The 18,463-nt window shown below is 37.2% G+C and overlaps 1 protein-coding gene across 9 annotated transcripts in view; it reads right to left on the bottom strand.

The window, feature by feature from the left end:
* ZFC3H1 (zinc finger C3H1-type containing) overlaps window positions 1–18,463 on the bottom strand; it is a 44,824-nt gene that overhangs the window by 23,927 nt on the left and 2,434 nt on the right. For 6 of the 9 annotated variants that reach the window (XR_006165290.1, XR_006165291.1, XM_042792216.1 and 3 more), the window contains exons 2-12: window positions 15,871–16,290; window positions 11,799–11,863; window positions 11,343–11,541; window positions 10,913–11,139; window positions 9,191–9,314; window positions 7,426–7,523; window positions 6,228–6,431; window positions 5,300–5,464; window positions 1,457–1,594; window positions 936–1,054; window positions 457–603 (exon numbers count right to left, since the gene is read on the bottom strand). Coding sequence is in view for 7 of the 9 variants with exons in the window: in XM_042792216.1 (XP_042648150.1) it covers window positions 457–603; window positions 936–1,054; window positions 1,457–1,594; window positions 5,300–5,464; window positions 6,228–6,431; window positions 7,426–7,523; window positions 9,191–9,314; window positions 10,913–11,139; window positions 11,343–11,541; window positions 11,799–11,863; window positions 15,871–16,290 (1,906 nt within the window). In the remaining 2 variants the exon portion in view is untranslated. The remainder of the gene's footprint in view (window positions 1–456; window positions 604–935; window positions 1,055–1,456; window positions 1,595–5,299; window positions 5,465–6,227; window positions 6,432–7,425; window positions 7,524–9,190; window positions 9,315–10,912; window positions 11,140–11,342; window positions 11,542–11,798; window positions 11,864–15,870; window positions 16,291–18,463) is intronic. The other 3 variants (XM_032999953.2, XM_042792217.1, XM_042792218.1) reach the window with 3 other exon arrangements.

Below are 18,463 nucleotides of genomic sequence, written 5' to 3'. Positions count from 1 at the left end.
CGTACAGGAAAAGCTTCAAACAGCTTATCTGTTTTTCAGAAACACTCATTCATATATATATATGCACACACATACATTTATACATATAAATGTATATATATAGTCAGGCATATCCCATTGGAACATGCTACCTTCAGTGTACTGAGAACTGAAAAGCACACTAATTTTTTCATAGTTCAGAGTCTTTAAGGGGCACATGAGATATTCTAGTCACTCAACATAAACACAGCTGAAAACAGTTAGCATGACAAACCATACTTAAGAGTTACCAAACACCATACTGGCACTACAACACAGTTCCTCTTGTACAGCAACAGAATTCAAGACTGAACAGTTCAAGACAACAGAAAACCAACTGTTTGATATACTTAAAAACGTTACACATTAAAAAGTATTATTTACTATTTTCATCCTGCTAAGCAAACAAGGGAGGATTTACGACAGTGAAATACATACCTATTCTTCTTCAGCTTTGCTTCTGCTTCTGTGACTTGTTTTGTCACTACTGCTATTCTCCCAATTCCATCAACTTCACCATCAGAATTTGCAGGGGATGAATTGTTTCTCAGTGGATCAGATTTAATTAAGCGTTGCTTCTCACGACTACAACAGAGATGTTCAAAGCAAAGATGTTCAGTAGCTTCAGTATTCATTTCAATGTGTACTCATTAGTTTTAAAATCTTCCAAAAAGTAGCAGGACAAGATTTTAAGTTAAAAGAAAGAACTTTCCACAACTGCCATCAATTCTTGTAAGTCAGTTCAAATCCAAGGACTTAAGATTCCTATGTTTTCTTACTAAAAATTGAACGAGGGGAAATACCTGAAGGTAACAGCAGGGTTTTCAAACTCAGATTTTCCTTCCAGTTACAAAAAAAGACTAGTAAAGGACTATAAAGAATATACATTTTGCATTAACAATTAAATTCAGGTGTACCTGGCAATCTCTTCTTTTAAGAGCCTGTATTCTATCTTTTTATCTTCTGGTAGAGCCTCTGGAGTTCTCATTGGATCATTTTCTTTTTCTGATTTTGGAGGGGCTTTGATTTTTGAGGCCTGTTACAACAAGGTTCAAGTCAATACTAGTTGCACCAGTTTAAAATACAACTATTAACTACTATTTTTAAGAGGCAAATCAGCACAAATTTAAAGCTGTTCTAAGCTACTAAGGTATTTCGAAACACTATTTTTTTGCTAGTAATTAAAGATGCATTGAATTTTAATTGAAAAAATGAAACTGAAGTATTACAAATTCTATCTTCAGGATGCCATCTTAACCAAAAGATCATTTTAATTAGCTTGTGCAATCCAAATTATAATGTAATGATCCAGACAGGAGTTCTGTATGCACTCTTGCACATTTCTGATGTAATCCAGTATTTCTTGACCAAAGTTTAAATGCTGTATACAAACCAAAATCATTACAAAATAAACCTATCAAATGCTGATAGTGTTTACCTCAACATTTCTCCTTGCCTCCTTTATCATAGATTCTAGTCCTCCAAACACACTGCTAGTTGAGTTAGACGGCTCTCCATCAGACTCACTATCATCAGAGTCATTTAATGTAACCACAACAGACTTGTGCTTTGGAAGCTGTGGGGTGAATGGAAGAAGTTTTATAGCAAGAAGAAAAAATTGGAGATAGATACAACTGAGCACAGATTTACTAGAAAAGAAAAGGTGGTTAGCTCCTTTTTTATCATAGCACACCAATTCCACATTATAAGAAAAAACCCAAGCATTTGTGTACCTCCGCTGCAAAACAGCAATATTGTACCCATTCTTGATACTGTAACATGAGAGATACTCCAACATTTTCAACCTATTCCCAAGTATCTGCAGCATATTTACATCTCCATGGTCATAGTATACCAATCTCCAACCTCTGACTCCTATAATTCATGAATTATTTCAACTAATGATAATTTTCATCTGCCACTTGCAAGGAATTTTTTTAAGCACCTAAGAGGTAACAATCAATCAAGTCTGCATTAGAAGTGCTGTGGCAGACATACCAGAACTCCTTTATCTTCCTGCCACACAGTTGTGATGCCTCTTGTCCCAGTTATACTTAGCTGACCTTACTGTGAGCTGCTTGGGTAGTTAAATTGGCAGAACACCAACAGTACATAAAGAACAAATGAAACAAGATTAATCACTTTTTGCCAACATCACTAACTGAAACAGCTCACAAAATCAGATGACTGCCAACTCCAGCACAAAGAAAGATGCAGAAACAAGCAGACAATTTAGATTAACCTCAAATGCTCTGGAGTTACAGTTTGAAAAGAAGCAACTTAGTTCAAATTTCCAGGACTGCTCTTCTCATCTCCCAGTGTAGGTCTGGACAACTACAGTTATACATTTAACCTTTACCTCAGGACAGGATCTCTTTCAAAGCTCTAAGAGTCTTTTAAAGCACATACCCCACATAAAAACCTACTTTTAATGTGAAAAATATCTCATTTCCACAATTGTTTATTTTTGATATTCTCTTTCTGGTCAGTTCTTAAAGTAAGGATGGCATCTACTACTTCTGAATGTATTACAGCCGCACCATTTTTGCACCACCATAGCACAGGTAGGTGAAATTCTAATTTACATTGGTGCAAAAAAACAGAACAAGGCACTGGTGCTCTCCTCACAAACGTTGTCTATCTGTACCTCCATGGAAACTTAACCAGGCAAGGCACCCTACCCTTCACCTAATCTTCAGATGCTCAATACACCCCTTCCTATCACAGGCTCTTGGTACTAAAACACCAAAACTGCCAAGCTGCTTTTGGCACAGTTGTGTAGGGTAAACTGTCTCCCAACTGCCTTCTCCATTTTTCTTCTAGGGGAAAAGCTGATAGTAGGGAGGGTTAAAGTCAGGTTTTCTCCAAGGTTTTTTTCCCCCAGCTGTTTCTTTGATGTAGTCCAGCAAAAGATTTAACAATCAGAAAAATAACAACACTAGGCAACTATCATCACACTGCTTTCTGTTAGATTAGCTTCTACTGCAGGGGAACCACAGCCTCAGTTGTAACACAAGATCTCTCCATGATTTTCTAAAACATATTTTCAACGTGTGGTGAGCAGAACCCTGAGTGTCCATGAACTACTTGGAAAAAGTTATCACTGAAAAAACAAACCAATATCTGTAAGCTGTTGCACTATGCAGAGGTCCTCAACTCCACAGAAGAAAGAAATCCAAAGGTTTGTACATTTAAAACCTACAGCATATTCAAACATTCAAAAGCTACCAAGCCCCCAAAACTATGAAATTTGATTTCAAAAGCCTGAACAATCTGCATTTTCTATACCTTTCTGATTTTTAAATTTCTGCAGATATCCATAATCCTCTCAGAAAATTTACCAGTTTTTAAGTTCAAAAATAAATTCTCATGAGTTTCCTTTTTTAGGCTCTAGTAAGAAACACCAAATACTGTGAAAGTTTAAAAAATAAGTTTTAAGTATTCAATACAAATTGTTTCTAAAAACTTCAAATAACTGGAGTAATTGATACTGTTTTCACATCGAATTGTTTTCACAAAGGACAGAAATGCCTTGTGACTAGCCTCCTGTGAACACTGTTTAGCCACAAGCTCTTTAAAACACTCATTTTTTTATATATATAAATATCCTTATCCCAACCTATTTAAAACAATTTTTAAAATGCAAAATGCTTTGCTTCTACAATAATTTTTGTAAACAAAAAAAAAAAAGAAAAAAGAAGAAAAAACACACTAGCCAAGCTAGCTGATTCAAATACAAGTGCATCTGTCAACTTTAACTAAGGTAACCATCATTAGCGACAGGCACTGAATTTCAGTTGCAGGTTTTTTAACATTTATATAATGATGCCTTTCAACAGCACAGCTGATAAGACAGTTATTACATCACTAAAACAAACCAACAGCTCCCCAGTAACGTGTTTGCCCTCATTTATGCAACAGTAGTCAATGAAGTCTCAAAACCATAGAGTATGTGGTAATTTAAGGGCTTTTTCAGAATAGGTTTCATTTTTAAACATAAGGACACTTGAAAATACAAGTAAATATGAAAATTACAGAAATGATATAAGCATGTCCGAACTGAACAACTACCCTAGTTATATCTCGAATTTAAAGTAGATTGTGAAGATGGGTACAGCCAAAAAAAAAAAAATCCACTTTAAACTAAGAGCACATTTTCCTACAGAAAGTAAAGCAGGTTTTCAAATGACTAAAAAAAGGAACATTCAGGTCTCTACCACCTTAAACTTTGTTTTACATTATGGCATCTGGTGACCAAGTGATCATACAGTCTGCATTTATGGCAAGGAAGCTGTTGGCCAGCTACAACTAGATTTGATAGTGTTAATAGTCTCAATGACACTATTAGTTCCTCCAAATTTAGTTTAAAAACAATAGTTCATTAGTATCACCATCCACTGACAGAAAGGCAAAGGTATGGACTCAATCATACCATTCATTAGAGAATCTGCATAGGGAAGAGCTACAGCCAACCAAGCTTTGTAAGATGTGTTGTTAAAATAATCACAAGCTATCCACTACGTATGGCTCACTGCCATAAATGGAACAGAAGATACACATGGGCTTTCAGTCTGGCACAACACAGGCAAATATGTTTTTATAACACATTTCCAACAATCTGAGAAGGTTGTAGACATCATAAATCAAATGCTAGCTGCACACACCTCCTGTGACCATTGAGCCAATGTAACAAAGCCTGCTGCCTAAAGAAAAGTCCCTCCTCTGTCTTCCACCCACACTCAAAGACATCATCTGCCACTACTTTTGTGCCAGCTCTGATGCTCACACACTGTTCACTGAAAAAATACAACTCCCCATAGAAGCACTTTTTTCCCCCCAAGGCTAATTTTCTAACTACTTTAGCACGTTAAATAAGCTAAGCAACAGGACTGATGCTCCAGATCACAGTCTAAAAGAAGGGAGACACCATTTGGCCAGGAACAGAAGAGCAAGACAACCTCTTTTGTGGCAACGAACAGTGATTAGATTGGTTCAGCTACCATTGAGCAGCACCTTTTAGTCTGTGCTAATCTAGAAAATAAATTAATTGAACATTATTTACAGTCTCTTTCAGTTCAGATGAGTGGAGTGTTTTGCTACTCTCAAGCTATAAATTCTTATTTCAGTGTCAGATTCTTTCTAGAAGAGCATATGGATTATCAAAGTTACTAGTAATTCAAATGTTTAACTGAAGCTCCACCATTCTGTGCTGCTATGCACTTGAACTGAGGATAACTTCAACTCACAGTGTTATTAATGTAAAACACCGATATTTCCTTACTGTGATCACTGCTCGTGGAGGCCTCGGTACTCTAATAAACTTTGTATTTTGTACCCGTGGCTGAGACACGGTATTAATACTGACAGCAGACAGGTTGCTTCTTGGCAGAGACTGCAAATTATCTGGAACAGGAGGGGAAGGTGGACCACTGTTACTTGAAGTTTCCTAACAAAATAAAACAAAAATATCATCATAAAAATGCACACTATACACAGCTATTTTAAAATACATAAGCATATAAGAGATTGTTCCATACATGTCTTGGAACTTCGAACTGTGATTTAGGCAGACTATCCAAATGGATTAAACAGATCTTGCAATTCTCCAAAAATATCAAAAAGGCACACAAGAATATGACAGTTATTCACAGGTCAACTGCAAAAGATCTCTGACCTTCTCATGAGGTCAAAAACAACCAAAGATTACAAACCCACAAACTTTGCTTCTCACTCAAAAAAAAAACAACAACAAAAAAAAAAAAAAAAAAAAAAAACCAAAAACACAAACAAACAAAAAAACCCCAAAATCGTAAGTTAACCTCTCCCAACTGCTTTTGCTAGAAAGTTGAAAAAGTCTTGCTTTCTAATTGACAGCTGATACAGAAACATTTTTTTTCAGAAAATAAGATATCCATTGCCCTGATCATATGAAACTCCAAGGTACTGATAACAGTTATTCCTTCAGAAATAAAAAACAAGCCCCAATTTACAATTCAAAGGGTGTGCCAGCATGCCTTTTGTTTTGGTTCCTTTTGGGAGGCAGAGGGCAATAGAAATTCAGAGTTAGTTGGGCAGTTTTTTTTTTTTTGTTTTTTTTTAAGTCTTCAGAAAGGCAGCATAAAAGCCTGTAATCCTCACTTAGTGGGTCACATTTAAGTTTTGGTCAAGATTGCCATCTAGAGGTTTACATTGAAAAACCAATGATTTACCTCAGATCTGAAAGCTCGTTTGTTGGCTAGAGACTTGAGCAATTCTTCTCTTAAGAGCATCTCCTCCTCCTCTTCCTCATCAGCAAATGGAGGTTTTGGTGGCTGTTCAGGCTCTTCAGGGGGAAGAGGTGGAAGAGGTGGAGGTGGCTCAAGAGAAATACAAGAAATACCCTCCGTGTAGAGTTGGCTCAAAGACGGTATAGGCTGAGATAAAAATGAAAACAAGGGTTTAAAACATGAAAATTGCTACTACTTTATGATTATTTACCAGAGGTTGAGACCTAAAATATTTCATGGTTTAAAACTAATCCAAACTCCAGAGGATTTCGAACGCTGTCAATGGCTGCTGCTAAACGGTTAGTAATTACTTGAAGATAGTGGAAACAACAAGGTTACATTTGGATAATGAAGTAGTGCAGGCATACAAACTAAATATAAATGAGAATTCAGAATCAGAGATAGTCTAGCCACAGAAATATGGCTGACCAGGTAAGTTCACACTGCTTGAAAAAAAGGGTCCTTAGCAGATTTATGTATTTATCTTAACTAACAAAATTACAATTTCCATCAGTCAAAAATTCAGAAGCTGTCCTGGCAGGGAATGGCAACTTGCTACTGCTTTACTAAGAAACTTAACAATCACTCAGTGAAGAAAAGCGGTGAGGAAAAAAACACCACACACTAATTCAATATCCCTGTGGACTCAGGTGGGAAGACAGACAGCATATCATCAAAATGCACAAAGTTTGAAAGGAGGACTGTGATGAGCTACATTTTTGGTTGTTTCCCTCCCTCTCCCCTAGATAACAAGTCAGAGAATAAGCATACATACATACATGGCCTAGAGATGAGGCAAAGTTGACTTGCACTAACAATTCCAATTCACTATTTTTCCTTGTGTGCCTCAGGTAATTTTTGCTTTCTGTCATAAGACATCATAGCTTTAACAATGAAGAAAAATGTTCTAGTTCAATAGAGAGAACTTCCTTTAAACAGGAATTTGATCAGCCAAAAAAAAGCTGAAATAAAGAGTTTAAGAAGTGACCACAAGTCTATCAGATAGCTCAAAGGAATCGCCAAATATAGAGTTGTATTAAAAAGAGAATCTTAATTTAATCCTAACTTTAGCATTAGAAATAAGATAAAAAATGAGAATTATTAACATTTTTGAAAACATACTCCTTTCGAGGTTACTTACTGGTATTGGAGGTGGCAAGGTCAAGGAAATCGGTGGTACAGGAGGTGGAAAATATCCTATCGGACACTCAAAGAAAGGAGGCTGCACTGGAGAAGAAGCTATAATTAAAAAAAAAAAATGCTGAGTGTAAAAAATCTGGCAGGTAATTACTAAACAGCAACTCATGCTTATACTTCATCTGATTTAATGCAGCAGAAGGAGACATGTTTTTGCTGTGCACAAATTTGAAAGGTAACGGCAGATACAGTACAGTGCACTTATTTCTTACATACATATATACAAACAGAGTAGTTACCTGTCCTTTTTTATATTTTACATATGAAATGCAAGTACAGTCAAACAGTACTACCAAAATAATGGTTTAGCCCTCATATTTGATTTAATTTGCAACAATCTACCTTCTTAAACTAGGTATCTCAACACAGTGTCTCCTGATCACTGGTTACCAAAAATACAATACAAATTAGGACAGAAGCAGGCCAAATGTACAGCTGATACTGATTTCTGTAACATAAAACTAGAGCTTGAGACGCTTCATGAAGAGAAGATTCATGTAGCTTGCATGTCCAAAACAGCAGGTGCAGTATTTTAAAACACTAACGTATAAAGAAGGCTGACAAAAAAGGATGGAAGATGAAAAGCAAGAGATTTTAAAAAGGCTAATAAAGTAGTATGCTTAATGAAGCTTTCTCAACACTCCACATGTTGAAAAGGAACAAGGAAACCTGAATACCTTAAACGCTCCTCAAACTCATTAAATTATTTGATCTGGAAGAGACCTCTGGAAAGCATATGCTCCAGCACAGGTGCTCAAAGCAGGGCTGCCCCCAAAGTCAGGTTGCTAAGGGCCTTGTCCAGTCAAGTTCCAAGTATATTTGAGGATGGAAAGTCCACAACACTTCCAGTTAACCTGTTTTGGTGTCTGACCATCCTCTGTGAAAGTTTTCCCTTATATCTAATTAGAATTTACTATGTTACAATTTAAGTGTTGCTCCTTGTCCTTCTGTTGCACACTCACCAGAAGAGTTTGGCTCCATCTTCTCTACAATTAACCATTAGGTAGCTCAAGACAGCAGCAAAAGCCTTTCTTACACTTCTCAACACAAACTCAGCTTTCCCAGTCTCTTTCCATAAATCAAGTGCTCTAGTCCCCAGTGAACTTTTGAAAAACAAGCTTTTTTTTTAAAAAAAACAAGCCTGGAATAGTTTTCCTCAGTCAAAAAAAGTCCTTTGCTAGACTTATTCTAGCACATCATTATCCTTCTACTCTGAAACCAGAAAACCGATCTAGTCTCATCAGTGTTTAACAGCACCCTCCAACCACCCACCCATTACAGACACAGGGCTACAACCCAGGCTGCAGTTTGCTTTTATCACCCAAAGCCACACTGCTGACTCACATTTCACTTAATGACCTTGGGGACTCCCAGGCCCTTTTTTGTAAAGCTGCTGTCTATCCAGTCACCACCCTGGGGCCCTTACTTTCTACACAGCTACTTGGGAATGTAAAAGAATGAACTCTAGAGCACTGCAATGAGGATAACCTTGAAGACCTTAAAAATACCACTACAGCAGAGGGAAAAAGGAAAAGGAGTCAGCAGTAAAACAGGACAGAATTAGCTCACCTTAAAATGTTTATTCTTTAACTGCCACACCTCAAAAGAAAGACTTTCCTGCTAAAAATCCTACTAAAATGGTAGCTCATTTCCTACTTTTTAACTATTTTTACCAATTACCATATAAGAAAACTATAAATAAGTCTTACCTGGAGAGTTAGTTTCACTATCTGTATCCATAGCGACTTCATCATAATTATCATACTGATATATGCCTCCTGCACTATCTGTAGTCTGCTTATCCAAAGACCATCGCAAGTCTGTATCTGAAGACTAAACACACGAAAAAGGTTATTTTATTTAGCTGGTCTTCTGTTACTCTTTTAGAGCAAACCAATTCAAAGTCCATTTTAGAAACAGGCCCTTATAATTTTGTCTAATTGCTTTATAAATACAATTTACTTAGCTTGTACAAAAAGAGCAAGCTGAAGATAACTTAACCAAATCCACTGCAGGTAGTGACTTCACAAATTAACAAGCAGTTTTAAAACTGCATCTCATTGGGAGGTGGTGTGGAGGAGGGTGTCATGATGCAATTTTTAAATACTTGTTTGGTTATTACATATCTGGTGAATTGTCATGGTTACATATTTCTGAAACACTTAAAGAGAATTAAATGCTTTATTATTTCTGTTAATCTGCCATGGCAATTACCAAGAGCACTTGAACTATCCCTGTTAGTAACAACACATAATTGCACAAGGATCATCTAAACTATAACAAACGCCGTGTGTTTAGGTAAAGCATGTTGATTGTTATAAGACTGATGTCTCAGGTGGAGAATCTTTTTACTGTCCCAGAAGGAGCCACATACCACACTGAACCACGTCCAAAGACTGTCAACTAATTAATCAGACTGTTTAAAGAACCTCTAAGACTCTATGGATGCTAATCAAACGTTCAGTGAACAATGAAAATATACAGAACAGGTAAGTATGACTTCTTAAAACTCTTCAATTTGTATCTTTGAGGCATACAGTAGACATTTTGGTAGCTTTTAGAATTCCTACTGTTTACAGTTAAACACTTTCAGCCTCACTTTTCCAATCGTTATTATAAACGCAACTCTTCTGTAACACGACCTCAAACAGGGAGTCCCAGTTCCCTTCGTTGCAGTTTCATTTCTCCTTATAGCATCAGTAGCTCCAAGCACTTGAAGCACCTAGCTGCAGCAACTGTACTGCTTCCATGATGAAAGAATTTATGCTGAAGAAACACTCATTTTTTCAGTAATGTACCAAAGTTTTAAAGACAAAATATTAGTGATTCAAGTGCCTTTTGCTAATCTCAAAATGAGAGAATGAAGACAGCCTAGCAGTGCAGCACGATGACCACAGCAGTAACTCTTCATTAATTTAACATAACTCTGTAATCCTGTAATGAGGCTGAAGTAGTTATCTTTTGTGTCTGAGCATATTTTGTACCTTGAGAAATTAAAAAATACTACAAAGAAACCAAACCTGAGATAACATTTTGAAAGATGCAGGCATTGAAGTTATATAGATACAAAAAATGTGAAAGTGTGGAGACAAAACTGCAACCTAAGAAGAAAGCCAAGAAAGTTTGGTTGATTGGTTTGTGTTAAATTAACACAATGGTCTTTGATCACAGTGTTCAAAATATCTTTAGGAGGAAAATGATTTACCACTGACTTGCAAATGTACAACTCATACAAAACCAATCTTACCAAACTCAAAGGGAATACCTGTCTAGCATGGGATTAGAACACTGTAAATCCTGAAATACTTAAAGATTTTCTTTTTTATTTTAAGGTGGGGCAGGGACAACAACCTAGAACCAGGAAGGACAAGACAGAAATCACTCATGAATCCCAAATGTGCCACCTGAACACCATATAACAAATTTGTTACCCTGCTTCTCGATCTCCTCTTTCCTCCAACTAGCTTCATAAATCGATTGTACTGCTCTTCTTGGTTTGAGAGATCCCTAATTTTTCTGATTTCTTCTTCTCTCTTTCTTCTCTCCTCTTCCTCTTCTTGTTTCCTCTGGTCTTCCTCTTTCTGACGCCTGTCTTGTTCCTTTTGCTGCTGCATCTTCTTTGATGTCTTTGTCTGTTGTTTCCTCAAAGCTTGCTTGGCTTTAAATAAAAAGATAGGTGATTAACTCCACCTTACCTAAACAGTTCCCTCTAATCCTAGATTCTTCAAGAGCTTTGAGCAGATGTATGGGGTTTTAAAAGGATTAAAGGCTCATTGCCCAATGTTTCACATAACGTACTGTTTTTTTTAATTTCAGAGGTCATGCCATTGATAGCCATTTCAGTAACATTAAACTTATTACCTGTAGCACTAGGTTTTTTCGTTGAATGTGCTTTTGTACTGGCTTTGACTTTCTGAGTTACACTTTTCGTTTTTGTTAATTTTTCCTTGCTTTCCTTCATCACCTGTTGTTCTTTTTGCTGCCATTTTTTACTAGCAGACTGAAGTGCAAGAAGCCTAAGTTGCAATTCAGACATCTCTTCCTCATCATCAAGCAGCTTCTTGAGAAGAAAAGAGAAGAAAGGATAAGACAAAAAGTCAAGAAATATCATTTATTAACTGAATCTTTTTTGAGTAAGTCGTTTGAGGTCTGTCCCAAAATTTATATTGAGAGAAAGATAAAATTCCTACTGTACTGGTAGTGTTATTCCTTAAGAACAGACTGTGTCTATTGCAGTCCAGAAATGTTTCAGTAATTTGGAAAAAGCCATCGAGTATCATACTGCAATTATGCCTCATCTACAGAATACTTTCTTACCTTTTCAGATGTAACATCTGAACTGCTAAACTTTCTCACTGATGTTTGTTCTTTGTCTTCTGTACCTTCCAAAAGAAAAATACCATATTTTTGAGTAAGCTGTTTCATGAGACAGACATACATTAAAATGATGTACAGAATTTAATCCATACAAATATATTTTATCAGTATCATTGGTACATAGTATAAAACAGAACAGCAGTTGTATGTGTAAGATCACATTACCATTAATATAAACTTGGCATGTCTGATGAAACCCACATCAGCATGATGCCATAAGCCTAAGGCATGATTGGTCATTTTTTAATAATTCTCTGTCTTAAGGATGACACATACTTCCCCAAGAAGCAGAGAAAAACAGATTTGGAGACAAGGGGGAAAGATGACTTCTGGCCACCTGCTTTATGCCACCCCCTCATATCAGCTGCTGTCCTGAGCATCTCAGATTCCACTTGCAGCTATTTTGAGTAACTGGTCAGTCTTGTGCAGAATAAAATAAAGGCCCAAAACTGCAGTAAGAACACATTACTCCATTTCATGCCAAAGAAAAATAGAAAAGAATTATCCTATGGAAATGAATAGTAAATGCAAATGCTTTCCTGCTAAACATTAAGATGTTAACATATTAATTTGTTACTGCCCAAAAGCCATATATCCATCTGATTATTATATAGTGTGTATACATATACATTAACTTTAAAATACAGATAAGGCTATATATTATTACACAATTTAATGATTATAGCTAATAACTATTAAGATAATTGATAACAAAATTATAATTATATAATTTGTATATAATCACACATACACATGTTTATTTGCATCAGAGGAAGGAAATACTTAGAGAGAAGCTTTGAGATCTTTTCCTGTATTAGCATGTCTTCAAAGAGAGATTCCTTCCCACAATTCAAATTGGTAGAAAATAAGTTTACACTCTGTACAGCTGTCCTGGGTTGAGTGAATGGTGGAGTTTTTTTGGTGGCAGGGGAGGGGGCTATCAGGGCAGCCCCCTGTGAGAAGCTTCTCGAAGCTCCCCCAGCTCCACGTCAGCTCCACTTCTGTTTGGAAAACTGAGCCAATCGGCTGCGCCTCTGCGATAACGTATTTAAGAAGGGACGTGGTGACGGGCAGTGGGACTGGTGAGGAGGAGTCGCTGCATCTGCATGAACACCAAGGTCAGTGGAGAAATGGAGGAAGAAAGGAGGGGGGAGGTGTGCCGGAGCAGAGACCCCCCTGTATCCTGTGGGGAGACGGCAGGGCGGCCCCCCCCTGCCACCCATGAAGATCTACGGTGGAGCAGACATTGATTTGTGGCCTGTTGCTCCTGCTCTGATGATCAAGGTGCTGTGCCCAAAGAAGGCCGGGGTCTTGCGGGAAAAGGCAGCCCCGCTGCTGTAATTCAGCGCTGGGAGGATTGCAGCATGCGGGGGGAGTCCCACGCTGGAGCAGCTCGGGAAGGGCTGCAGCCGTGGGAGGGAATCCAGTCAGGGGAAGTTAGTGACCCATGACGGAGCAGTGTGGGGAACGCTGTGGCCCATGGGAGGAACTCATCTCAGAGAAAGTTTGTGGAGGACTGTCTCCTGTGAGAGGGGGACCACGATGGAGCAGGAGGAACAAGTTCTGGACACTCCCCTCACCAAAGATGAAGGAAGTGGCAGCGCTGACTGCACCCCCCATTCCCTGCACCTGCACCACTGGGGGAGGAGGTAGAGATATCGGGAGCAGAGCTGAGCCCGGGAAGAAGGGAGGGGTGGGGGGAAGGTGTTCTCAAGATGTGGCAATGCTTCTCACTGTCCTACTCTGTTATGTGTTGTTGGTGTCTGTAATAAATGTATGTTCTTTTTTTCTTCCCCAACGAGTCTGCCTTTTGCTCATGATCATAAAAGGGGAATTTTTCCCTATCCCAGTCCTATCTCGAACCCCAAGCCTGGCTCTCTGTCCCTTCTCATTGCCGGAGGGGAAGGGAGAGAGAGCTGCTGCATTGTGGTTGGCTGTCAACCAGGCCTAAACCACGACAACAGCTTGTACTCTTCCTAGCATTTTATGAAAAGTCACATTCAGAAAGGTGCTGTTTAAAATATTCTAAGACCTTATACCTAACAAAAATGGTATGTAGCAAATGCTGAAGGTCTTCCTGCTTACATCTGCATGCATTTTTTAAAAGCACGCATAAAAGGAAGAAAAATAGTATCTAATACCCGTGTGTATTAAAAAAGATTATTCAAAAAAGTTATTAGACTAAGCAAAGATCCTAACCATTCAGTCCAGAGGATGGAAGCAGGGAGACACAGATGGCACTGCAGTTGCTGTGATGCAGACAGACATAAACAGGGACATACTACACAAACTAAAACACTCTTTCAAACCAGAAGGGGACAACACAGGCAGAACAGACTAACAGACAACAAGGAAAAGAAAGCAAGAAATACTATAAAGCCTCTGTCAGAGCAGTTGAACCACAGAGAATTAATTCTAGCAAGAGACACAAACTTCCCTGAGTTTTAAGACAAGTTCTTCAACTTGAACAAGTCCGAAGAAACACCTAATATACCATTTGAAAATAAATATAATGGGAAGACCAAATTTTGCTAATTTCCCAATATATGCATAATCAAGTAGTATCCATTTCACCTGATAGACATGAATCTGCAGTAACTCACATCAGCTGGATGGTTCTACTGTGGAAGCCTATACTATACTGGCTTGAAGCCACTCTCACACATAACCTATCTGCTTTCAGATCATTCTTATACAGTTGAGTGGTGTGCAAAAATTAAGATGCTCCGAATAAGCATACTATAGCATCTATTTTCATTATCATATGAACTGTATTTTCAACTTCAGTGCTTGTAAGTTTTGAGGTTGGATTTTTTTTTTTAAGACTGTTTTGATTTTTAAATTGCTCTTGTACACCTGCCTTGCTATGGTCAAGATCTGTTGGTTTTCCTCATGTCTCCCATTAAAAACTACATTACCTCTTACATAATACTAGAACCTAATTTTTTTCAGTTATTTTTGTTATTAATGGGAAAGATATAAGGGGAAAAATACCTAGAATGAGGTGGTTTGATTATTATCAGTTCTCTCAGTTTCTTTACAGGCTTTGTCTTCTAAATTCTCATTCTCCAGTTATATCACTGCCTTTCAGTGCTCTAGCCCTACCTTTCTTCATATTCCTACTAATTACTCACCTGTATTTTTAATCCATCCATTTACTACTTTGTCTCTTCCCACTCAAATTGATAGTTTATACACATGGACAAATTAGCTAATGTAAGACGACAAGTAATATCCACAAGCACACCCTCAATAACAGCAAACACTTACTACAACCAGATGAAGCCTCACAACACAAAGTTTAAGCTAGCTGCCTTATTTCACTGCAGACTTAGAAGTAAGCTCAAGGACTTTTACAAGTCGGCTGGAGTCCATACCTTGTTTCTCACTACCTGGTTTACGTATTGGAGCAATTTTGCTCTTTGACCTGCCATCCAGAACTACCTGGACAAGATACGTACTCTACCCTTCCACTACATTTCTTCTACAAAACCTTTGTATTTCCTTTCTGATTTCTTCACTACTTGTGAATACCAATAATGACCAAAATAATTCTGCTGAAAATAACTAATAAGAGCTTGCTACACCAAATAAAAACACGTAACAAAGATGAAATGCAGAAAAAGATGTCTCTAAATGTTATCTTTTCAGATAAAAAAAACAAACACACATTTGACTTCTGCAAAAAAGAACAAGGGAAAGAGATGGAAAACTTTCAGTGAAAGCCAATGATTTCCACTGCAAACAGCAATTAAAACCTTCAAGTCTTATCCTCATGTTTTCTGTCAAACTATCAGTTAATCTAAGACATCAGAAAAACAAGCAAAAAACAAACAATAACCATGCTTCGAAGCATGTTTATGTAATTCAATGAATTACATAAAACAGAAGTATATTAATAACTTAAAATGTTTAACGCGTTAAGTAAAATTTTCTCCAACACATCATAAATATGATTGATAATGGCAAGTAAAAAAAGCTTACAAATGAAAACAACTTTACAAGTACTTACCTTGGCCAGAATCTGTGACTTCAGATTTTTGTGAGGACTGTTTTGTTCCTTCTTTGCCTTTTTTTAATCTGCTCCTCTCAGCTGGAGTAGGCAGTTTTTGTCTGAGTGGTTTCAGTTCAAAAGCCTGAAAGGCTATAACCGGATTTTTCTCCTCAGGAGATACTTCTTTTATAGCATCTGTTGTAATACTGTCATTTTCTACAGTTATTTGGTCCTCTGTGTCCACTGTTTTATCATCATCTTGTTGTTCACTTTCTTCCCTGTTGCTCAAAGCCAGTCTTTCATCTTTATTAATATATTCAAGCTCTAATTGTATCTGCTTATACTTCAAGAGCAGATCCTCAAAACTTTCTTCCACAGAGTTTTCACTTTTAGAAGAGTAGTTCTGCTTTCTAGATGGGGACCTTCCAAAAGTTTTGGCTGAATTACTGGTCAAGAAAACTAAGACAAGAACATGTATAACCTTAACACAGTGGTGATACTATCACTGAAGACTAAATTATGACAAACAGAACTTAAGATCATTCTCATAATTTACTTAAATTTTACCTTAACGCTAATTTGAAAAATGCCCCTTATAAATATGAGCAGTATGCAAAAGATATATCCATTATTATATATTGGCAGCTTAAATAAACATCTTCTCAAAGCAACAATTTAAAACATCCTACTTATGACAAGAATTTTATTAATTGCTGACAAGTCTTGTCTCTTGCTCTCACCATACTCCCAGAAACAACAGCTGTAACACTGAGAAGGTTCCCTATCACCGACTTACAGAGTTCGTAACTCAAGTATAGACTCCCCATTTGACCTTCTGGAAAAGACAGATTAAATCCATTCTCACTCATTTTATCACTCCGTAAAATGCTACCCCTAGCCACAGCACAATTACACACTGCAGTAACTACAGCTCAACAAATCAAGTAAGGCACAGAATAATCAAGAACTGAAAGGAATGAAATAAAAAGTGGCTAAAGACTTGCAATCAAAACATTCAAAAAATGCTTAAAGAAGATTGGGAATTGCTAATTACTTAGAAAAGGTTGTCAATGCATGCCCAGGGGATAGATTTTCTTGAGAACGTATTGTCCAAGCCAGGCAATGGCAATATTCTTAGGCAACTGTATCCAGAATAAAAGTTGTCACTATTAGAGGTTCACTTCCTCTTACCTTAACCTGACACTTGAAAAGATAAACTACCCTGGAGAATAATCATGCTCGAGGGGAAATCTTTTTAGGATACCAAGTAAGGTTTGACTCACTGGACTGTCAGTGTCAACCCCGCTGTGGTAACAGCTGACTCACACCCAGTTATGCGAAATGCTTTTTATCAACGTCATCTCTTAAAACAATAAACAGAGTAACATTAAAAGCTAAAATAGGTGTCCTCTGAATGCAGACATATTGAATTCAGAGGAACATAGCCTTGTATTTGTCTTCTGCTCACAAGATGCCTCAACAACTTGGATGTTTCACTATGTTAACTTCTAACATAAGTATGAAGAGTCTTGGTATACTACAAAAGCAACTTCTGCAGTATGAGGAAGTGTTTTGCTATGCAATGCTTTCTTAAACATCAGCATAAAAAGCAGAAACTTGTAAAGATAAACTACAGAGAATCCAGAAGGCAATCAAACAATCTATAAATATTCTGCAAATACTAAGACCTGTGTGTAGTATAACACCAAATTAAGTAAGAAACATATTTGCCAAATTCACTTCCAACACATTTCTACTTCCAAAAAAACAACTACATTATTGATTCTGTGAGTCACAGGAAAGTCTGAAGCTAATTAAGTGATACAATAAGACATAAAAATAAGCCTAACTATTATTTGATATTGAAATACTTCAATAGCTTCTAGAGTCAGCCAGAGTTGGGATTTAATTTTTTTTTTTTTTGTGCTCAGGAAAATAAAACTGCTAGAACTCCCACAACCATATTAATCAGAAATTCCGTGTTCCACATATGTAGAAAATTTTTTTATATGTGGTTCTACACACAGAATGCAAGACTATATGGAGTGATATGAAAGGCAGACAGGTACATACACATTAAAACAAGGATTATTATTCAGTCAACTCAAGAGAAACTTCTACAGCCAAAATCCTACAATCAAGAGTTCAACTTTAGAAACTGGGGGGTTAGAAGAAAAAAGTGCACAATGTGAAGAGTTCAGAATTTATCAGAAACATTTTGGTCCCATATTTCAGACTCAAAATTCCACAATTCTCTATGCAAGACTTTCTGCAGAATTGCTATCCAACAGCTCCACGTTAAAGTTGCTGAGAATTAAAAGAGAAAAGCCTATTAAAAGCTAATGCCCAAAGAAAAGTAACAAGAATTTTTCAAGTGTTCCAGCACATCATTTACTCCTTTTGTATATACACTCCTACAAAGCACTGTACAAACTACTAGTTGTAAGGGTAAAGAGAAAAAAAAATTAAAAAAAGCCATCTCTCTTAGCAAACACTTAAGCATCTTGCTTTCCTGGGGGAATTCCAAACACCACTCTCCAGGCCACAAGCCTCCTTGTACCAGCTGATGTGAAGGTCTCTTCTGAAGTCACATGCCCATGAACTATGCCCC

The sequence above is a fragment of the Tyto alba genome, unplaced genomic scaffold (genome assembly GCF_018691265.1).
Source record: "Tyto alba isolate M040663 unplaced genomic scaffold, T.alba_DEE_v4.0 Super-Scaffold_2, whole genome shotgun sequence".
Lineage (NCBI taxonomy): Eukaryota > Metazoa > Chordata > Aves > Strigiformes > Tytonidae > Tyto > Tyto alba.
The sequence above is the reverse complement of the archived record's forward strand: the minus strand, read 5'-3'. Positions and strand labels throughout refer to the sequence as shown.